At 51.4% G+C, this 23,063-nt stretch overlaps 1 protein-coding gene across 4 annotated transcripts in view; it reads right to left on the bottom strand.

Moving 5' to 3' along the window:
- The window catches only part of Sdk2 (sidekick cell adhesion molecule 2), a 254,003-nt gene that overhangs the window by 45,272 nt on the left and 185,668 nt on the right, over positions 1-23,063 (bottom strand). For all 4 annotated transcript variants that reach the window (XM_021241046.2, XM_004860580.3, XM_021241047.2 and 1 more), the window contains exons 16-28: positions 22,020-22,160; positions 19,211-19,392; positions 18,448-18,563; positions 10,491-10,686; positions 10,269-10,367; positions 9,452-9,643; positions 8,122-8,243; positions 7,005-7,114; positions 6,754-6,904; positions 3,672-3,909; positions 3,019-3,134; positions 1,825-2,014; positions 398-496 (exon numbers count right to left, since the gene is read on the bottom strand). In XM_021241046.2, coding sequence (XP_021096705.2) covers positions 398-496; positions 1,825-2,014; positions 3,019-3,134; positions 3,672-3,909; positions 6,754-6,904; positions 7,005-7,114; positions 8,122-8,243; positions 9,452-9,643; positions 10,269-10,367; positions 10,491-10,686; positions 18,448-18,563; positions 19,211-19,392; positions 22,020-22,160 — 1,952 coding nt within the window. The remainder of the gene's footprint in view (positions 1-397; positions 497-1,824; positions 2,015-3,018; positions 3,135-3,671; positions 3,910-6,753; positions 6,905-7,004; positions 7,115-8,121; positions 8,244-9,451; positions 9,644-10,268; positions 10,368-10,490; positions 10,687-18,447; positions 18,564-19,210; positions 19,393-22,019; positions 22,161-23,063) is intronic.

The following is a 23,063-nucleotide window of genomic DNA, read 5'->3' as shown; positions in this document are numbered from 1 at the left end:
AATTTCATGCACTGGCTGCCTTCAGGCTGGGTGTGTCTGTGGGGGCTGGAAGCGTCTGGTCCTCAGCCCCCCTCCCTGTGTGGCAGCTGTTTCTGGGCAGTGAGCATGGCTATACTGAGCTGGCTAGGGACAGCAGTGAGGTTGATGGGATGGCAGCTGCCTGGGCACCGGAGCATTCAGAGGCATGAAGCCAACCAAGGGTCCTTTAGGGATCTGAACTAGACCTTGTCCTCCAGCAAATAATGTGATAGGTGGAACTTCTAGCAGGAGGACTAGGACTCAGATCCCAATCTGAAGGAATGTGGACACTTCTGGGGCCTGCTCTGACTGTGCCCCTTTACAGCTTCTGCCTCCCCCTCCTTCCTGCAGACAGGGCCCAGGAAAGGCATGGGCTTACCCAGGATGATGCCATTGGGGGACGCAGGGGGCTGCCAGATCAGCCGCACTGACGTGGTCCTAACTTCCGGGAACAGGATGCCCATGGGTGGTCCAGGGACTGGAGGGGACAAAGGAAAAGAGGCTGATCGTGCTCTTGATGCCCTCCAGCAGGGCAGCCCGTGGGGTGGAGGGTGACCTATTCCAGCTCAATGAATATTCGAGGCATGCTGCTCCATGCCTGGCACTGGGTTAGGGGCCAGGGACACATACATGAAATCAATGAGATTTGTTCCCTCTAAATAGGTTTTTTTAAATTAACCTTTTTTAGTTAACCTGGTAAACGGGACCTGCCCCGAGTCCATGTTTAGAAGGCCTTGCTCTGACTTCCTCCCTCCCACTGTGAGAGATGACCACGGGGCAGTGCTATCCCCACCCCAAGCCCCTGTGACCCTTCCCTCTGGACTTTGCTCTGGAATCCTGGGGTCCTGGACTCCCTGCCTAGATGGGAGAAGCGTGCTCTCAGGGACTGCAGGGGCCTATTCCCCAGATTCCCGTCTCACGGGCAGGCTGTGTGCCCTTGGACCCAGGCATGGCTCGGGCGGCTGTTCTGGGAGGTGGACAGAGACTGAACGGTGTGCATGAGAGGAGAGGGTGCCAATGGCCTGGTGGGGATGCTCCTTGCTGCACAGAATGCCAAGAAGTCTGAGATTCCTATGCCTGAACTTGGCCTTCCAGGTCACTGTCTGAGTATATTCGTCAAGACAGGAGGATAGAACATATTTCATTGAACAGTTCATTAGCTTGATTCATAATTTTAGAATAGACAGACATGTGGTATTTGGACTTCTTCCTGCACTCTAATTGGACCCTGCAAATGTGGCTGATGGGCCTGAAGTGGGAAGTGGGGAAGGGAGGGTGAGGGATCTAGCAGTCAGCTGTGACCCAAAGCTCTGCTAGGGATGTATGCAGGTGCTGGGCTGCAGCTGCGTTTTTTTCTTCTGGTAGTGGGGATCGAACCTGGGGTTTTCACACTAAGATACACCTCCTGTCCTTTTTTATATTGAGTCAGGGTCTCACTAAGTCACTGTGTGACCCAGGCTGAGCTCAAACTTGCCATCCCCCTGCCTCAGCCCCCCACAGCGCTGAGATTACACACCTGCACTACCATGCCTTGCCCGGTGTCACTATTGTGCAAACAGGACCAAGAGGCTCAAGCCCAGGAAAAAGAAATCATGGCTTTTCCCTTTTCACAGGCTTTACCCAAAGCAAACAGGTGAGAAAGAAACCAGAACTCCGGCCAAGTTCCTGTTCTGTACCCTTGTCCCGAAGAGAGACCAAGAGATGCTCTGGTGTTGTCCAGTGGGGCTGGTGGCCTCTGAGACCCGTCCCCCCGGGCAGGAGGCAGGGGGCCCTCTGCTTGCCCTGGCCCCTGGGATGCAGCCTCACCATCGTCCAGTGTGCGCTCCAGGATTGGGGGCTGGCTGGGGCTGCCGTCGCCGATGCGCGTGAAGGCCAGCACCTGCACCTCGTAGAGCACGTACTTCCCCAGGCCGGTGATCTGTGCACTGCGGGACGCATTGCCTTCCACCAGCCAGAAGCGGGGCTGGGAGTCCGAGTCCTTCTCCTTGTATCTCACCTGCCCGGGTGAGCACAGCAGAGGCCTCAGGCCATGACAGTACTCTTCGGAGCCTCATGCCCTGGATAGTCTGGTCTGGTTTGTCTCAAGGGGGAATGGGGTAGCTGTGCAGCTAATGTACCCTGAGGGCTGGGGACAAAGATGGACCCAGCTGTAGAGCTGGAAGCCCCTTCAGAGAAGAGCGGCTCAGAGAGGGAATGTGCCTTGCTGAAGGTCACACAGCTAGGAGTGATCAAGCTCAACCCACATCTCCTAGCTTCCAGGCCAGGGCTGGACCAGTTGTCAAGGTGCAGATTTAAGCACAGGTCTAGAAGAGCACGGAAACTGCTAAGGTCTGGATTTGGGTTTTCTCCCAAGGGTCCGTGTGTGGGGAGCTTGGTCCTCAGGTGTGGGAGCTGACACAACCTTGAAAAGCGGGGCCTGGTGAGAGCCCTTCAGGTCACGGGGGCCCTGGCCTTGGGTGGGATTAAGACAGATCTCATTTGACTCCTGGGGATTTCCCAAGAGGCGGCTGGGTTGTCACAAAGGCCCCACTCAGCGCTTGCTGGCTTCCTATATGCAGATGTGAGTGCAATGGGATCGCTTCTCCCACACAAGCTGTCACTGTCATTTGCCATGACATTCCCCAGAGCTGAGCCTGTGCAGGCACCGTGTCTGTGAGCCTCATAACTACATTGTGAGCTACATAAACCTCTTTACTTTATAAGTTAGCCAGTCCCAGGTATTTTACTATGGTAATGAAAGCTGACTAATACAAAACCAAAAATCAGGCCCATCAGAGCTATGAGGGAGGCTGGGCCCCCAAAGATCCAGGACTCCGCTGAATGCCTCCCTGCCCATAGGGCGGACTCCCTGGTTGTCATGGTGACTGGTGGATGGGAAGCTGGGAAGATCCCCGTGTCCATGTCCATTGGAGGAGGAAGCAACCCAGAGGGTGACAAGGACCAGATACTTTGAATGGGGGAGCCAGTGCAGGGACCTACCCTCCTCCTCCAGTGACTCACCTTATAGCCCAGTATGAGCCCATTTCGGTCAGCCTCAGGGATTTCATTCCAGCGCACGAGCATGCTGCTGGAGGTGGTGGCCAGTGCCGACACGTTGGTGGGGCCGGAGGATGGGACTGTGGGGGGAAGAAGGGGTGAGAAGGGGGAGCTGAGGACCCACAGCTGGCCCTGCAGTGGTCGGAAGTGAGTAGCAGTCTGCAGGGCTTGGGCAGGAGCCAGTCCAGTGCTGCCTGCTCTATGGCAGAAAGCGTCTTTGGGGTCTCCAATGGGGCTGGGGAACCAGGGAGGCCACTTGAATTTAAAAGGTGCCAGCAAAAGCCACAGGACTGCAAACCACGTGTGGACAAATGAGGGCTGCCTGAGGGCCAGGCCCCTAGGAACCACTGTTATGTTTCCAGAATGTTCCGAGAGCGATTCCTTCCCCTGAAGCTCGTCTCTACCTCCTTCGGGCACCACTGGCTTCAGGGTTAAAGCCGAGGGCAGGAGGTAGGCAGAGTGCCTTGCCACCCACGGAGATGGGCACAGGGATGGGCAGACGCTGAAAGGCGCGCATGGGTGCAGGATGCGCTGCACTGGGCTGAGCACAGAGCAAGCCCCTCAGGCTGTCTTGGACCACAGTCGCAGCCCCATGTGTCCCTGGGGAGAGATGGCACCTGACTCCCGGGTCCTGCCGAGCACCGCTGGGCTCCAGGGCCCACTCCCAATGGCGTTGAAGGCCTGGACCTGCACGCGGTACTCCGTCCACTCCTCCAGGTCCTCGATGGTATACTCCCGCTCCACGCGGTCCGGCACCACGTGGCTCAGGGTCTTCCCGTGGCCGTCAGACCTGCTGTACTTGATCTTGTAGCCCACTGACTCAGGGTTGCCATTGTATTCCATCTCTGGGAGAGGCTGCGGCACACACAGAGGGCAGCGTGTGTGAGGGAGGTCGTCCCGGGCAGAGGACCGCCTGGCAGGGGTGGCAGCCCTCACACCTCTTCCACCCTGAGAGGTGCTCCCACCCCGGCATGGCTTGGGCTCTGCATGTGTCATTTCTGTTGCCCTAAAAGCCCCATCTGCCCAGCCCACATTCCTAGGAGAAGCAGCGGGATCCTCCACTGTGTGCGTTGTTACTGCCTGCCTGGACCTGGTCCTGTCCTGTCCTTTCCTTTCTTTCTCTTCTGCCTTTCATTGGCCTCTTTCCTCCTTTCTTCCCTTTAACAATACTGGGGATTGAATCCCTGGCCCTTTGTATTCTGAGAAAAGGTCTTACTGAATCACTAAATTGCCCAGATCGGACTTGACTTGGTAACCCTCCTGCCCCAGCTTCTCAGAGGCACTGTGATTACAGACATGAGCCACCAGACCCAGCTTTTTGGGGTTTTTTTGTGGTACTGGGGATCAAATCCATGTGCACTCACTCTGCCGCTGAGCTATATCCCCAGCACCTTTTATTTTTTTATTTTGAAATTGCATTTTGTTAAGATGGCCCACACTGGGCTAGAACGTGAGATTTTCCTGCCTCAGCCTCCATGAGTGCTGGGATTACAGACTTGCCCCACCCTGCCTGGTCTGAGTTGATCCTTTTCAGGATACTCGCAGGCCGTCTGTCACCATGCCGATGAGTACAGCCCCCTGGGCTCTCTGCCTCCTCCACTCAGCTCTCCACTCAGGGGCAGCGCACACAGGCCTGAGCCGCCCGACGCCTGCCTCACTCAGGCTCCCCTAGTGGCCTGCGCATGGGGAGAAGGCCCATATGTGCCTCCCACACAGCTGGGCCCCGTCCCTGCCAGGCAGCCCTGCTATCCAGCCAACCTCATTTTCTGGTTGCATTCCCAGCCTCTCCTCTTTTTGTCTGCATCTCAACAGAAGGGAAAGGCAGATTCCTTTCCCGGCCTTAGGGCCAGGCTGGAGTCGCGGTCCCGGTCCCTGGGATGGACCCAGGCACGGCTGGGGAGCAGTGGGGAGCTGAGGCCTGAGGCAGGTGTGGGCAGAGAACCGGCCTCTGCTCACCCGTCTCCCATCTGCCTCCTCAGGGGCTCTGGAGGCCCATGCTCTCCACACCCTGACCCACTGTATCCAGTTCCCCGCTCCAGCCTGGTCTCCCTGCTCTCCACAGACACTCAGCAAAGAGGCCCGAGACCATGAAGATGGCAATCCATGGGCCCGGAGTAGGGCACCCACACCAGCTACAGAGAGGAAGCAGCCACGAGGTACGCGGGCCTGAGAGGAGCTGGCCCTGCCCAGTGCAGCCTCTGCCTTTTTGTCCCCTTGTAACTAGTAGGAGGTCCCTTGTGGTGACAAAAGGGGTGCAGGAGCTCTTTCAAGCCAGCTTTTCTGATGCCAGAGTCCCAAGTTCTCTCAGGAGCCTTACCTAAGAATTCTCTCTCTCTCTCTCTCTCTCTCTCTCTCTCTCTCTCTCTCTCTCTCTCGTGGTGCTAGGGATTTAATCCTGGGACCAGTGACATCTCCAGCCCCCACTCCCTTATTTGTGTTGAAACAAAGTCTTCATGGCCGGGAACTTTTGACCTTCCTGCCTCAGCCTTCTAAGTAGCTGGGAGTGTCTAGGAGTTCTTATTGCTTCCCATGCCTCTTGGGATTCCTGCCTTGTGGGACTCACACTGAGAAACTGCTGGGGTGGGGCCTGGAGAGACAATTTCTTCAGGTCCCCAAATGGTGAGCTGGCAGTGTGCTTGAGGCTAGGGCTGTGGATTTTGGGGTACAGACTCCCTGGGTTGGGGTCTTAGCCCTGCTGTTAACTAGGGGATGTGGGAGGATAATGGGGTTCTGGGCAGCTTGTCTAACCTTTCTCTGCCTCAGTTTCTCCCTCAGCAAAATGGGGACCAGGATCTGTGGGCTATCACAGGCCTGTTGAGAAAGTCGAAGCTTGATGGAATAAAGTGCTGCTAGGGCCCCGGCAGGAGAGGAAGCCTGCGCTGTCAGCACTGCTACCTCCTACAAGGCTGCCTGCACGGAGGCAATGCCCCTCAGCTGACTGCCCTCTCTTGGGCACAGAATGCCGCACAGATGCCTCTGAGCATCAGGCCCTCCACATGGGAGCTGTGTGGCCATGGGAAAGTTCCTAACCTCTCTGAGCCTCACTTCTTCTTGGCTGTACATTGGGATGATAAATGTGAGTTTTGCAAGATTCCTAGGAGGATTAAATGGGGTAAGAAGTTTAAAATGCTTGGCACCTGGCAATGCTCAGTAAACAGCATTTTGTAGCTCCTTCCTCTCATAGGAGGCACTTGTTCCTCCAGCTGAGACTGTCAAACACTTGATCAGGTGTGGCGGTTAGGGTGAAGAGTCAGTGTGAGGGTCTGCTCAGAGCATCTATGGAAGATGCTTCTTCCTGTGTCTGGGTGGATGATGCAGGAGTGACCCTGGGCTCTATGTCTGGTCCCTGGACCCTTCCTCTCTGGCACCATTACCCTGCTCTGCTTCCGGTTGCCATGAACTACAAAGCTGTGCTCCGCCACGCTCTTCTGCCATGATGGTCTCCATGATGGAAACAGCCAACCATGGACTGAATCCCCTTAAAAGTTGAGCCTCTCTTCCTTTAAGTTGTGGGTGTCAGGTATTGTGTCCAGCAATGGGAAACCTAATCCACCAAGTAAGTATGGAAGAAAAGAAAAATTCTAAAAGAATAAAATGCAACTAAAGCAACAGGAGCATAAGTATCAGAGGCCATGGCGGCTCTGCAGGTGGGGATGGTCAAGGGGACACCGCACCCCGAAGTCCTGGAGGGAGCCTCACCATCCATCGGAGCCACAGGCTGGTCTCGCTAGCCGTGCGCAGAGTCACGTTGGCTGGGGCCATGTCAGGAGGTGCCTGGAGGGTCTGGATCTTTCTAGAAGGCTGACTGGGTGGACTGGTGCCCACGATGTTCACCTGACGCATGCGGAAGCTGGGCGGGGCAGAGGGGAGGGGTGAGATGGTGAGAGCAGGACCTCGGAGCTAAACCCTGCTCCATTCCGGGCAGCCCTCCTCTCCACCAGGGGCTTTACCTGTAGTACGTGAAGGGGTTGAGGTCTGGGACCTCCATGGAGCGGGCGTCTGGCTCGTTGCTGAGCTGGTGAAGCAGCAGCCACTCCTCTCCTTCCCCGACCACGCCCACCTGGAAAAGGGGGACCCTCAGACCAGCCCGGCTCCTGGGGGAAAGCTTTGGTCCAGTTCCAGGGCTCACCTGGAGGCACCAAAGGGCACCAGCGTCTTGCCAGGCTGTTAGACATGATGGGAGGTGGAAGTCTGAGACCACCCCGCATCAGAACTACTCGGGAATGGGTTATAAACCCATTCCTAGGTGCTGTTTAGACCCAGTCGGAATTCGTGGGAGAGGTAGTGCCGGAAATCTGTTCCTTTACCAGATTCCCCAGGAGCTTCTCCTAGACACTCTGGGGTGCTTCTAAAAACTTCTCTGTCTCTCAAACCAGTTAAATCTGAACCTAAATTTCTCTTTCTTTGTGTGAGTGTGTAACACTGGTGTTGAAATTCTGACTGTTTCTTGATGATTCCGGGGAGCAGCCAGGGCTGAGAACTCTGGGGTTTAACGGTCTGCAGGCAGCAATGGGATTTTTCAGCAGCTGGTCACTACCCACCCTAGGGGCGCGCGTAGGATGCGAGGTGTTCTCACATGCACAGGTGAGCCGGAGGAGGAGACAGTTTTGGGAGCTGGGGGCATGCTTGGTTGGCATATGGTCTCCAACTTACCATGGCTCGACTTAACAATTTTTTGACTTTAGGATGATGTGAGATCGACATGCATTCAGTAAAAGCCATACTTGAAATTTTGAACATTGTTCTTTTCCTGGGCAGGCCATATATGGCCCAACCTTGCCTCACAGGGCCCACCAGCAGGCTACTACCGTCAGTCCTCTGAGTGCGTTTAAGGTAGGCTTGGCTGGGTTAGGTGTATTAAATGCATTTTTGGTTTGTGGTATTTTCAATTTAGGATGGGCTCACCAGGATGCAAACCCATCCTAAGTCCAGAGCATCTGTGTGTGGCGGCCATGAGAGTCACATGTGAAAAGTGACACTGGAATACATGGATGATCTTGCATTCAGGAGCACAGGGCTGGGGTGGAGGAGCTGTCGGGGTCCCGGCTCCCCTCTGGCAGGCTTTACCTGAGCCTCCACCAGCCAGCGGGAGATGGAAGTCTTCCCATCGTAGCCCGGTCTGAACTGTAAGGTCACTGAGCGGGGACCGATATTGGAAATCCCCAGGTTGGTAGGGGCTCCAGGGAGTTCTGCAGGAGGAGAAAACAGGGCAGGAAAGGAGATCAGGAGATCAGGGGAGCGGGTCCCTCCACATGGAGCAGGACTTTGGGGGTGTTGAGGGGGCTGTCCTAGGAAAGGTCTTGGGAGAAGTGTGGCCAAGATCTCATCTGCCAACACTGCCTGGATCACTGAATCTTACAGGGCACCATGTTCTCACCAGGAGGCTGAGGCCGACTGGGCACTGAGGGGCCTTTGGCAGTTCTGGGTGCAAGTGAAACGCTCGGGAGGGAGCTAGAGGCTGCACGAATCCAAGCTGGGTGCAGAGAGAAACCAAAAGTTTCCACGCCCCCTTCCATCTGCACCCTACCGCAGTCCTTCCACACCACTGTGGCTGCAGGACACAGGAACAGGTTTGGGCAGGGGGGAGGCTGCTGTCTCCCAACCAGGACCTTGGGGCTCTTGGGGGTCAGGGTGAACAGAAAGAGCACAAAGTCTGGAGCTGGACTCTGAGTTGGAATCCAACTCCACCACTTCTAGGCTGTGTGTCTTTAGACAGGGACCGCTCTGTGCCCCAGTAAAATGGAGAATGATATCCTCTGCCTCCAGGTTGCTGAGAGAATCTATGGAGTTGATGTCTATAAAGCACTTGGCTCCAGGCTGGGGAGCAGGACACAGGTATCAGTGTTAGCTATTCCAGGGGTGACAGAAACTCAGGGACCTGAGCCAGCCTAATGGACAGGTCGAGGGGTTCGGTCCAGGTCCAAGCCTTACTGATCTGGACACCACCACATGGTTATCTCATCCAAATCCCCAGGATACAGGAGGGGAAGCTGAGTCACAGAGACTGACAGAAGCAGAGCTGACAGCCCAGGTTGCTTTTGCTGCAATCTCAGGCAACAGGCTGGAATCCAGCTGGACTTTCTGGGTGGCCTCAGTGGGGACTCCTCCTTGGATCACAGATGCCATGGCCTGGTGGGAGCATGGGAGGGGAGCAGTGGAGCAGACGGGACGAGGGCGGAGTCCTCCACCGGGGCATGCTGCGCTCAGACCCGTGGGTGGGGGGAGGCAGCTGCAAGCCCACGGAGCCTCCTTCAGAGACCTGGGGTCACTGGATTCTGCCCGCTCTGGGGAGGCCCAAGGGAAGCGGGAGCTCTGTGTCCTCACAGGAAGGGGCGGCTTCTGGACGGGGTCCCCTGGGGGACCACAGAGAGCACCTCCCTGACCAGAGGGCGCCCACCTGGAGGCACTCCCGAGGAGATGGTGGAGGCTGACACCTGGCCCTGGCCTTTGGCGGTCATGGCGGCCACCTCGATGGTGTAGGTGGTGAGCGCTGTGAGCCCGGTGACGCGGTACTCCAGGGTCACGTTGGGCAGGTAGTGGGTCACTCGGGTGTTGGTTCGGTTGTACTCTTCCCAGGAGATCCGGTACCCTGGAGAGAGCCCAGCGGCGTGAGCCTGGCCAGGACCGCCAGCGGCCTTGACCCCGGTTCCGCTCGGAACTTCTTTCCCAGCTCAACAGTTCAGTCCACATGGGGTGCGAGGGGGGCCCAGGGAGGGGGAGCTGCAGGCACCAGGCCCGGTTCTCAGGTGAAGCACACTGGGAGGCCCCCATGGGGGGATCGTAAGGAGAAGGGCAGGCTGAGCCAGCCCCTTGAGGTCTCAAAGACATTGAGTCCTGAAGACCCAGGTCCAGAGGTACTGGGAGGTGTTACAATCCAAGGTACCAAGAGCCTCCTGAGTGGTTGCTAAGAAAGACTGAGCTGGGCCAGGCCTGGTAGTGCATGCTTGTCATCCCAGCACCATGGGAGGCTGAAGCAGGAGGATCCAAGTTAGCCTGGGCAACTTAGAGACTTGGTAAGACCCTATTTCAAAATAAAAGAAATTTGAAAAGGGCTGGGGATGTAGCAAAGGCTCTGGGTTCAATCCTCAGTACAAAAAAAGAAAGTGCTTGGCTGGCTGGGTGGGCCTGGAGGAAAGCCAGCAGCAGGGAAGGGAGGGAGATGGCCCAGCTGACCCTCCCCACCCCACCCCCTTCAGGAGCACCGCGCTGCCTACCTGTGAGGATGCCATTCTTCTCTCCCGGCTCCTGCCAGCTGACCTTCAGTGAAGTGTCCAGGATGTCACTGAAGCTCAGGTGTCCCACAGGCCCCGGCACTGTTCCCCAAAGGACCACACATCCGGAGTCAATTAGAGCCAGAGCGAGACCACTCCCTGCAAGAGAGCTCGGGGTGCCCCGGTGGGAAGGTGGGGCCGAGGCAGTGGGCTGGTGGGACCTACCATCCTCGTGGGTGCGCACCAGCTGGGGGCTGCTGCGGGGCCCATCCCCAGGTGTGGTGAAGCAGAGCACGGAGGTGAAGTACTCGGTGAACTTCTTCAGGCCAGACACAAAGCCCACATGGATGCTGTCTTGGAAGTTGGGCCTGGCGGTCACCATGGTAACCTCCTCTTCCTGCTCAGGCTCCCAGGCGATCAGCTGAGGAGAGGCCAGCAAGAGGTTGCAGAAGAGGCCGAGCTGTCACCCATGGCCTAGGCCAATCTGCAGTCTCCAGGAGCCTGGGTCTAGCAGTCCCCGTCCCAGGGACAGGAGAGAGTGCAGGAGCCCGCAGACACAGGACCGTGGAGCCTGCTAACACCTGCTCCGCTGTTCGGCCCTGTTCTTGAGCCTCTGACTCCAGGACACGGCAAATCCTCCAAGGGTCTGTCACACCCCAGGAGGAGGCATTTATCAGGACTGACTTCATTATTTGCCAGCCCAGTACAAAACTAAAACCAAGGGACCCCTTGTTCAAAACTTATTTGAAGATGACAGCAGCACTGAATTTAACCAAGGTTGAGGCTTTTCAAGTGCAGAGACCTGGGCCACCACACAACTGCACACCCATGAGGCCAGCCCTTTATTTTACAGATGAGGAAACTGAGGCTCAGGCTGAGTGACTTGCAGTATGTCACACCGCTAGGGGAAGCTGAGGTTCTCTCTTGGATTCCAACCCTAGGCTCTTACACCTTTCTCCCTATGAGCTGGGGCAGCTTCCTCCTTGGAGTTTTCCAAGGGTCATTTCCCATAGAGCCAGGAACTTTAGTCTGTGGGTAATTCTTATTCCCATATACTTGCTCCAAGTTGGGACTTCAATTTCAGACATCACTTAGAGGGGAGGGGTCAGCAAGACACCCCCCACCTGGAAACCCACTGCTTTCTCTCTGAGCGCTCCTCCCTCCTTCTCCCTCCCTCCTCTTTTTCTTCCCTCCCCCTTCCTCCATCCTCCCCCTCCCCTTCCAACTCCCCTCAAGCCTCCTCCTGCTGCTCCTCCTCCTCCTCCTCCTGCCTCCTGCTCTCTCACCTCCTGCTCTTGTTTTCTGGGTCCTTCTTCTGTCTCCAATAATGACAGCTGGTTTCAGAGATTTCCTCATTTATTTGAAGTTGATTAAATAGCAATTAATGGTGAAAAGCTATACATGATGAGTTTTAATAAGCATGAGTATTTATAGATATAAAACAATACCACACCAATGTCTCCCAATTAACTCATGCCTATGACAATGCTTAATCTTCTTTTCAGGGCCGTGTGTTTATAAAGGGTGTTTTGAAATTTAATTGGTATTGTGAAAAGATAGCCTATAGCAAGTTAATTAGACACTAATTAGACCCTAAAAATACAAATCAGAAATACTAAGTGGCATTTAATAAGTATGTTAAATATCCTCTTTATTTTAGTTATCTTGTTTTATAGCAATTAAGTTACTGAACTTCTTTGGAGTAGATGATGAAATAAGCTTAATGTTTCAATTTAATTTAATTAATGTAAATTTGAATTAATTATGCTGTTGGAATTAATTGTATGGTGTGTTCTACAGCAAGTGTAAAATTTGGGTAAATATTATTTTATTGGGCTTACAACAAATACAATTTCTATCATTTAAAAAAATAAAGGAAAAAGAGTGTCTTTACTGGTTCCTTCAAACAGTATTCTGGGCCCTGTCCACAAAAATGACCCATAGGAAGCACACAGGATAATGGAAATGTAGTTTTGAAGACCAGCAATATTGACTCAATGGTCCTACTGTTACACACCTGAGCTTAAGGGGCCAGCAGGGCTTCGGCCTCCTGGGCAGCTTCAGGATACTGACTCTGGGGTAACAAAGTGGAACTGTAAGACAATAAAATTCTCCAGGTCCCCTAGACAGGCAGCTCCCCTTAGAGATTGAAGGCTTGGGAGGGAACCTTATAACTGAGAGCAGTGTTGCTGGTGGGGCACATATGGGTGGGACACAGAATGTGCAGTCAATGTGGAGAGGAAGGATGATCCTGCACTGGAGCACCTGAACCTGAGCCCAGCTCCGTCCTTCACTGTGTGACCCTGGGAAAGTCATTTGTCTTCTCTGAGCCCCAGGAGAGTAAAGGGAAGAATATTGGCCATCTTGCTGGGTCTAGGAATTGATGGTGTACAGAGCTTCTAGCTATTTAAGAAATAAGAGTAGGGAGAAATGTCTCTCTTTCCCCCTCTATCTCTTGGCATTCACATGAATGCCATCAAACATGGTGGAAGGTTATGAAAAATCCTATCAAACATGGTGAAAGGTTATGAAAAAAAAAACAAACCAGTAGGAAACAGTGGGTACTTAAGAGGGGAGAGCTCTGGGGTTGGGTGAAATTGAACCAGGCAGATGGAGAATTGGGATGGGATGGATGCTTTCTGCTATAAGCTTATTTTTTGAATCATACAAATATATTTCCTGTTTAAAAAAGTAAACTAAAAAATTTGAAAAGTAAATTGGATGGGGATTGTTTTCCAAAAGTAGTAAAATGATATGTGCATTTACCCTTTAATCTAGCAATCTCATTTTCAGGAGTCTATTTCAAGGCTATGCTGTGAAGAAGAAAAAGATGTGTGCACAAAGCCAACCACTACTGGTTCGGGTAAAGACCGAAACCCAAAATGTCATCACTGGGGTACAGGTGACCAAACTACATGATGGAGTACACATGGATGCAAAAAATCTAAGGGAGCTCTTCATACAGTGTACTCCCATGGAGTGACTTTCAGGACATATTACAGATGATAGTAATAGTACAGAGCAAGATGGAGAAAGCATGGAACATACACTGTCACTTATCTAAGGAGGAAGGGATACAAATATATGCACGTACCTGCTTATATTAAAGAAATGGAAAGAAAAGGCCAAGCCAAATCATCAAAAAGCAGTTCAACCTCTAGGGGAGCAAGAGGGTCTGGAATTTGCTTTGCAGATTTGATTTTTGGATCCATGCAAATATTCTACATAATTATAGAACAAAATTAAATTTAAAAAATCAATCCCCCAAAATTGAAAACAAAATGAAGTAAATGAACCTAACAGGGTATTGAGCTGTAGCGAAATTACACCGAGAGAAACTATTTCAAAAGACATTGTAGCACAGCCCTGTGAAGCATATCCCTCCTGGGACAGATCCTGAGAACGGAAAGGACTGCAGATAATCTGAGACTATTTTCAGTAATTATCATGTTCATATTACTATTCTGAAACTTGTGTGTGTCTGTGGGATGAAGTAGGTGGGTAATTATGCTGCTGGTGTAGGAACTGGATTTTCAGTATGGAGAAAAGAATAAAGACAAATCCAATGAGATTATTAAAAAGCTTGTAGTCCTGAGATGGAATGGGGAGTTTCAATACGTGTTTTATCTTTAAAAAAGAAAAATTTCTTCCTAACAACCTATTAACAGGGTCTAGAAAGAGCAACAATTCCTGGAGCACTGCAAGTCCACTCCAAGTACTCCTTTTCTTTTTTTTTGGTACCGGGGATCATACTCGGGACCTTGCACTTGTGAGGCAGGCAGCAGAACTGCTGAGCTAAATCCCAGCCCTCTTTTCTTTTTTTCCTTCCTTCCTTCCTTTTGTTCTTTCTTTCATTCATTCTTTCACAGTACTGCAGATTAAACCCAGGGTCTTCATACTGATCTCCACTCCCACCTCTTTTTTATTTTTATTTTAAAATTTGAGACAGGATCTTGCTAAATTATCTAGGCTTGTGTTGAATTTGCAGTCCTCCTGCCTCAGCCTCTTAGAGTGCTGGGATTTCAGCAAGCTTAACTATCATTTCCTTCTAAAACAAACCAGAGCTCCTGGAAGAGCTGGCTGATCCCAGGCCATGAAGGGAATTTACATATCTTAGAACACCTTGTCTTATCAGGAAGCAAGAAAGTTATTCAAGGCTCCCGGGAGTCATGTTAGAAAGGACTCATGAGCCAACTAGAAGGGGGCAGTGAAGGGCTAATTTGGCATCACTAAGAATAACACAGGCAGTGAAACTGAAACTGCCATATCAGATGGGTTAAAAAAATTCTTAAGTCATAACAATACTAGCAGAAGCAAACAAAACCAAAAAACACCTCCCTCCAACCCAAATTTACCTGTCACCCAAGAAGATATGTACTAAGAAACTAATTCATCATATTGAAAATTGGTAAATAATGGAAAAGAATGGAGCATTTATCATGGTTTTCCTAAATGAACCAAATATTCAGGTAGCCAAAAGGTTCATAAAGGGAATAGTTTTTTTGTTTTTTTTTTCCAAAAAGGCATTACAAGTTGGGTGTGGTGATGCGCACCTGTAATCCTAGCATTCTCAGAGGCTGAGGCAGGAAGATTGCAGCTTTGAGGCTAACCTGGATAATTCAGCAACTTAACAAGACCCTGTCTCAAAAAAAGGGAAGGGGGCTGGGCATGTGGCTCAGAGTGCAGATCCTGGCTTCAATCCCCAGTACCACAAAATTTTTTTAAAAAAGCATTTCAGCTAATGAATAAAGACATTATATTTGACAGTCTCTGTTTTGCAGCAGCTATTGAAATAAAAGACCACACAAGGACTGTCAAGGCCCACCAATGTCACAATATCACAATAAGAGAGACAACCAGATTTTGTGCCTTCTCATGGAAATACAAACCACCATCTAGGAAGCAATATATATATATATTTTGGTACTGGGGATTGAACTCGGGTCCTTGCGCCTGTGCAGCAGGCGGCAAAACCACTGAGCTGAATCCCTGGCCCTAGGAAGTAATATTTTTAAAAAATCCTCAAACTTTAATCTGATCAGCCTCCTGCTCCACATTCCAATTTACCGCAAATACGGTGTTCAGGGGAATGTGTTAAGTGACCCCGTGGGGATGCAATCAGCAAAATCCAGGCTGTGGAAAATTCTATGGGGCAAATGACTAAGCTTCTTCACTAAATAAATTACAAGAAAAATGGGAGAAAAGGGGATGAGAGAGAGGGAGAGAGAGAAGGAGAGAGAGAGAATCTATAGATTAACTGAGGCCTTAAAAAAAAACCCCAACCGATTGCAATCATGTGGACTTCATTTAGATCTCGGAGCAAATAAACAAACCAGCGGCAGAAATAACGTGGCAAAGACATTTGAAGGCTGGCTGGATGTCTAATGACGTTAAAGGGACTGGTGATATTTTTAGGCATGCTAATGATAATGTGGTTATTGTGGTTTTGTTTTAAATAGAGACTTTATCTGTAATCTTTCTCTACAGAAGCATTTAAGGATGACATGATACATTGTCTGGGATTATCTCCAACCATTCCAGGGGAGAGGCAGAGAGGAGGGAACAGGTGCAAGCTGTTAGCTGCGAAAGTCAGACTGGGAATCAGGGTGTTTATAAGAGCTTTCCTTCTACTTTGATAGATGTTGAGATGTTTGACAATTTCCAGAATTAAAAGGGTGGGGGGACATCCATTTTTATTTTTTTCTTTTGGTACCAGGGATTGAACTCCGGACCTTGCGCTTTCGAGGCAGGTGGTTGAACCACTGAGCTAAATTGCCGGCCCAGTCTTTATTTTTTGAGACAGGATTTTCCTACGTTGCCCAGGCTGGCCTCGAACTTGTCATCTACCTGCCTCAACCTCCCAAGTAGGTGGGAATGCAGGTGTTTGCCACCACGCCCATGTTTTCTTTTTAATATGAGAAAGCGCAAGCTCTGGTTTGAATCTGAGTTTTGGCACTTATTGTCCTTGGACAAGTGACTTCCCTTTTGTGCCTCAGATTCTTCCTCTGGAAAATTGAGTGCATGATCATAATACTTATTATATCTTAGTATTCTTGCGCAGGATGCAAGAGAAAACAGTGCCGCAGATAGCATGTGCCTGGCACATGGGAGGTACCCCGTAAGTATGACCTCCTCTTATTCTTCCTCCAGCTCCTGCGCTGGGAATATTGGACACCTCATTTCCACTGGTCTGCCCTGAGCACCTACTGAATGTGAGGCACTGACCGGGCCTGGGAATCAGAGGGTTGGGGGGACTTATCCAGTCTCCTCCCACTGTGGGTCACCATGGGCCACTGTTCTACTTGTCCTGGCCTTTGCTGTTTGCCTTAGAAGTTTGTAGCTCAGTACTCCCATATGTACAATAAAACTTGTGCTTATACTTGGCTTTGAGAGGCTAATGGTTCCCAGCTCAGTTCCCGTGCTCTAGCTGTTCTGGCCTCCTCCTTCCCTCCCCTGCCTTCCCTCAAGTCCCAATTAGGAGTCTGTGCCAGCTAACTAGCACTGGCACGCTGGGCTGCAGCACCTGGCCCAGGGAAGCTCGGTGGCCTTGGGTTGGCTGCCTTCCTGGGAGTGAGGGAGCTGTGGCTGGGGTGGGTCCACGCAGCTCTGGACCTGCCCTTGTTTGCTTGCAGTATAAGCGGAAAATTGGACTCGACACTGCAACTCATTCCTTTTCTGTCCAGCCTCCCCTGCCTTGCAGTAATCAAGGCTAAGGCTGCTTGTCTTAGGGTTGATCTTGGTGATAGCCCGTGTGGTACAAGCAGCGCAGAGGGGCACAGGAGACTTCAGGATGTGACTGCAGTTACCTCAAGGTCATCAGGTCCTTGGGCTCAAACCCAGAGCCTGCACTCTCTCCCAGTCCTCCCTGGCTTTCCAGGGCTACACATAGCCCTCAAATAATCAGCCTCCATTCCCTTATTTAGAGGGAGCGCCACATCCGGAGGGAGCAGGAAGCAACTGGCACTGTACCAAGTTGCTGGGGGCAGGCACTACTCCTTGAAATATTGAATAGACCACGCACGTGTGATGTGCCTTCAGTTCTCGCAGGGAAGGGTGGACACGGGGCTTCTTGTTCGAGATGCAGGTCTGGGATCCCAGCCAGGGTTGGGTTCCAGGAAAGGGTGGTTGAGAAGCCCTGAGTTGCAGTCACAACTGTGGCACATTTACTATTCTACTGACAACTGCTATAGTATCAGTTGTTATGGGCTGAATCTGCATCCTCACATCCTAACCCCAGCACCTCAGGACGTCCATATTGGGAGACAGGGCCCTTAGAGGGGCGATAAAAGTTAATGAGGCCCCTAGGGCAGGCCCTAATCCAATAGGACCAGTGTCTTTACAGAAGAGGTGGTGATCAGGCTGCAGACACTCACGAGGGAACACAAAGGGAGCAGGCGGCTACCCACGAGCCAAGGGTAGAGGCCGCACAAGAAGCCAAATCTGTTGACACCTTGATCCTAGACTTCAGTTCCGGGGAGAACATTTACTTCTGTTGTTTAAGCCACCACTTTGTCACTGCAGGTTGAGCAAACAAATGCACGGCTACTGCCAAAATCATTTTCTGAGTGCTTGTTATGTGTTTGTACTCTATTCGACACAACGTTGAATACAGTACAGACATCATCTCATATAATCCTCATATCATTCCCATTCCTCAGTGAGGAAACCAAATTTTAGTTCTCCAGCAGCCCGCTGTGTGTGTATAGTAGATGCTCAACAAATATTTGTGGAAAGAGAAGCACAGCCATGTTAAAGACCTTGCCCAGGTAGCTAGGCTGAGCTGAAGCCAGGATTTTAGCCCAAGTTTGCCTGTGTCTTGCACCCTTTACCACATGCAGCCCGAGGACCTGCCCCAGTAGGGTGCCCATGGGAGCTATGGGTGGTGTAGGAAGTGCAGGTTGGGTTTTCCCGTTGGATCCTGGCTATAGCAGGTGTTCTGGGCCCAAGTAAACCTGGCTTGTTTAGGGCTCAGTGTCACTGCAGAGGCCTTTTGCATTGCCACAGCTGGGCCCTGGCCACACTCCCTGAGGCCTTTGTGTGGCCTTGCAGAAAGTGTGTGTGCCCTCTGCTTGGCTTGAGCCCAGGAGTTCAGACAGAGGGGATCCCTCCTGCTCCTCCTGTGCCTTCCCTGCATGCCCCAGACCCTCACGGCTTCCTTCTGGGGCATGGGGACCCCACATACCTTGTAGCCCTGGTTGATGCCATTGATGAACTGGGGGCTGGGGGCGTTCCAGGTGAAGCGGATGGCCGTGGAATTGGTGGCTTCGGCATGCACGTTGCCCGGCGGGACCGTGGGAACTTGAGGAAATCAAGAGACAGGGTGGGGGGAGGGGTCCCTCAGTCTGCTTTGCCCAGTTCAATAGAGCAAACACGGGGACGGGGACCTGTAGACTGCACTTTGCCACCCCCTGCAACTGCTCCTTGCCATGTAGACTCGAGGTGCCCTTTTCTAGATCGTGGGTCAGTTCAGGTTCAATAAACCTGGCCTGGCTCACTGCCTGGGGCACTGAGAAAGTGATGGCTACGCAAACATCATGTGGCCTGCTGGGGTGGGTGGGTCTCAGGCAGAACACAAAAGGCAAAGGTGTGGTGATCCCATCCGTGTGAATCTGTATTTATTTATTTATTTATTTATTTATTTTTGGTACCAGGGATTGAACTCAGGACCTTGTGCTTTCGAGGTAGGTGTGGTGCCACTGAGCTACATCCCCAGGCCTCATGTGAATCTTCTACCCCACCCTGACTCTTCTTCCTCTTCCCCTCTGCTCCCCACCACGTGGGAGCTGCACACATGGTGGAGATTCTACCCAGGCATTACATCAAGGGCTTAGACAAAGCCAGCAACTCAGTGTAGGCACTGAGAACGGGGCAGGCAGAAGACGTAGCAGGCACTAGGCCTGGAGGAAGGGCCGCACCGCTGCTTCAAGGCCACAGTCTCTACCCACCTCCCTGCAGCGTCCACTCGGTGACCTTGCTGCTGTAGACGCCCAGGCCGGCACTATTGTAGGCGGCCACTTCGATCTCGTAGTTGGTCCAGATGATGAGGTCCTCTAGCAACAGGTTGTTGACGTCAGCATCTGTGATATTCTTAAACTGGTACCCAACAGGCAGCCCGGCCAGGCAGTACCTAGGGCAGTGATGGCAAACCTTTTAGAGGTTTCAGTGATGTAAACAGCCCCATGTGGCATGCGTGCCCTAGGTTCGCCACCACTGACCTAGGGGAAGAGGGGAGGGTCGGGCCCAGGAAATGGTCTAGAGTGGCACTGCCCACTAGAACGTTCTGTGGCGGTGGGAGTGCTGCACATCTGTGCTGCCCCAGAGGGGAGCTGCTAGCACAGGGGGATGTCGAGCACCTAAGATGTGCTTAGTGCAGCTGAGGAAGTGATCTGGATGCTGGTGTATTTCTTTTTCTTTTTCTTTTTTTTTTGGTACCGGGGATCGAACTCAGGTCCTTGCGCTTGGGCAGCAGGCGGCGAAACCACTGAGCTAAACCCCTGGGCCCTGGTGTATTTCTAATTGGTATAAAGCACCCTAAGTGACTGGTGCCGTACCTTCCCAGGTGATGTAGGCCTAAGGGCTGTGTCATGACTTTTCTTTTCTTTTTTTTTTTAAATAACTTTATCATCAAACACACACACATACAAAAAATTAAAACCATTCAAAGAAGAACAATGCAAGGGAAAAAAACTACAATAATATCCAAATACAGTAGAACTCAACCAAAAAAAACCTGAAAAACACTTAAACATTTTTCCATATAACTTAAAAAAGCATCTCAAGCACCAACAAGACACCAGAGGATGTGATTTGTTTCAGAAAGGTCCCCAAAACCAACACTGAACAAATAATGATCTGGAAAAAACCTCTAGTTAGCTAGCAGACTCCTCATAAACCAAACTTCTCCCTAATTTAAATTTCAATACAGTCATATGACACGTGATGGAAACACAATCCGAGAAATATATTATTAGGCCATTTCATCCGTGTGTACCCTTATTTACACTTTCAGTTTCTCACACTACAGAAACTATTTGCTATTTACACATGTGTGTCCTATTTATTTCACTTAACAGGATGCCTTCAATACTCATCCATTTAGCTATAAATGTCTCTAGTTTCTTGTTCTTTATGGCTGAGTAGTACTCCATTTTATTAAAAAAACCACATCTTCTTTATCCAGTCTCCAGTTGATGGGCACTTGGGCTCTTTCCAAGCTTTAGCTATTATGAACTGTGCAGCTAAAAACATGGGTGCACATATATCACTGTGGTAAGATTCTTTTAATTCTTTTGTGAAGATACCCAGCAAGGGGATAGCTGGGTTGACTGGGACCTCTAATGATTTTTCTTTTTAATGGGGGAGAGGACGTGACTAGGATGGCTGAGCAGGGATGCTCAGGTCTCCCAGGGCCCAGCGTCTGAAGGTCATTGGCAGGAGACTGGTTCCCAATGCTGGGCTCCTTCTCTTCCTCCCTCTAGGATAGTGGCTCCCTTGCTGAGGTGGAATGAAAATATCTAAAGCTGCCTGCACTAACCACATCTACTTTCCCGGAAAACAACTCGGGATGACAGAGAGATGGGTTTGTAAACGCAAATGTAGGAGTCATGCACAGAGGACAGATAAGTTACAGGAAAACTACAATGCAGACAGGCCTCAGGGTCTGATGATTGCCAAATTAGAGCCCCAAACACATCAGTACTTTCTAACACTCCACAGCACCGGCTCTCCAGACCTCAGCGTGCACTGGAACCATCTGAAGTCTTAGTAAAACAGACCTATGGCCTGTCCCGTTTCCTACCCTGCAGGTCTTGGATGGGATCGGAGAGTTTACATTTCTGAATGGCACTCAGGTGGTACAAATTCTGCTGGCCCAGGGACCATGCTTTGAGAACAACAGCCCTTTATTTTAGGATTAAATACAAACTCACAGCAAAACTAACTGATCAGGGAGCAGACAGACCAACAATAGTGTCCTCCAACTTTGGGGGATCCCAGCACCCACAAGGCAGGAAAGAGATCCAGGGTGTGGCCCACCACTGTGTCCAGCCAGGATTCAGAACATGCGTAAGCATTTTCAGTAATTTCAGATGTTGAGCTATTTATGAATACTGCATTTAGGTAACCCTTTGTAGCTTTTATGTTACTGGCATAGTAATCCTCAGTCAAATATAACAATAAAAGAGCCATGGATTTAGCTCAGTGGTTCCACCACCTGCCTCGCAAGCGCAAGGTCCTGAGTTCAATCCCCAGTACCAAAAAAAAAAAATCTATCTATCTATAAAACAATAAAAGTCTACAGAACTGGACTTGTTTTCCAGCAATGACCAAAGAAAGGACTTTCACTTTTCATTCGATTCTTGCCCTCTTAGTGTCTGCACTCACAGGCTGTGCGTCTGGTTGAGACGGAACATTCTGGGTTCCCCAGGCCGCTGGCGCCTGGGACAATGGCCTTTTCCCTCTCCTGTCTCCCCCGTCAGCCCTGGCACAGCAGCCTTGGCTTCCACTGAGCCTTGAGATTATACCATGTTCTTTCTCAACCACTGCTGCTGGTTCCCAAGGCTCTCGCTGAAGGAAGTGGTTTTGGATGTCTAGCCCAAGTCCTTCCTGCCACAGTGTGGGCACTCTCGTGGCCCGGTCCTTTTTAGATGGAGAGGACCCGCTGTGCATTTGCAGTTTGCCACCCACTTCCGGTGCCTACCGCCATTCCTTGCTCCTGGGGTCAGGATGCCCTCCTGTCCCCAGGTGGACGCCTACCTGATGATGTAGCCCTTGAGGATGCCGTTCTGGTGGCTCTCAGGAGGTGGCTGCCACTGGATCATGATGGACTGGTTGGTTCGTCCACTGGCGATGACATTCTGGGGAGGGGCCGTGGGAGGCTCCTCGGGGAGGGAGACCCTGAATCAGAAAATAGAGTGAATGGACCGTTCACTCACTCTCTGGGGACAACACAGGCATTTAACAGGAAGGGAGGAGGGCAACCCTGCCCTGTTGTCTCTGGATGATTCTGCACTCTGGCTGTGTGACCCTTAACCTCTCTGAGTTTATTTACAAAAAAGTATATTGGCTGCCTTACAGGACTGGTTGAGTATCAAATGCCTCTCTCTCTATCTGTCTATCATCTGTGTATGTATTAAAAACACTACAAAACCCCGAATGTGCGTATTTTTGGTGCAGTTGAGGGACATGGTCCTCAGTTTCCCATTTGTCAAAGCAGCTACAGTTGGGGTGGATGAGGTCAGGGGTATTTTGGAGAGAGGAGTCTCAGGTAGTTGCTTCCCATTGGCCAGCTGCTGATGTGCTTGACTGGGCCTCCTTCACTGAGCAGCTGAGCGGCAGGTGGGGCGGTGGATCGCAGGTGGGGCCCTGGAGCCCAGCGGCGCTTCTCTCTCTGGCACTGCTGGGGAATGCAGTGTTCCGCCTGAAGTGTATTTTTCACCTCACTGACACTTATCCATTAAAAACAAAAGTTAATTATTTCTGATGGATGCCTTTCCCTCTGTTTATTCCGATGCGTTTGCATCCTGACGGATAGCGTTCCTAACAGTCTTCGGGAAGGCCAGAGTCGGGCTGATTTAATCTTTCCCATGGTGACTAGGATGATCAGCCCTGAGAGAAAGTGGAACCAGTGGTGCACAGCGAGGCCGCAGGGCTGGGGAAGGCAGGTGTTGGGCTTTCCAGACAGGTTCCCCTGGTGGGGATTCTGTGGCTCTGGAAGGGCTGGGAGCAGGCAGGTTAGGTCTGTTGTTCACTGTGTCGCCTGCAGGGGGCCACGCATAGGTGCTCAAGAAATAGTGAAGG

This window comes from Heterocephalus glaber, unplaced genomic scaffold (assembly GCF_053883595.1).
Source record: "Heterocephalus glaber isolate CG9 unplaced genomic scaffold, H.glaber_assembly_v1.0 deba00000937, whole genome shotgun sequence".
NCBI lineage: Eukaryota > Metazoa > Chordata > Mammalia > Rodentia > Bathyergidae > Heterocephalus > Heterocephalus glaber.
This window is presented reverse-complemented; position numbering and strand designations above follow the sequence as displayed.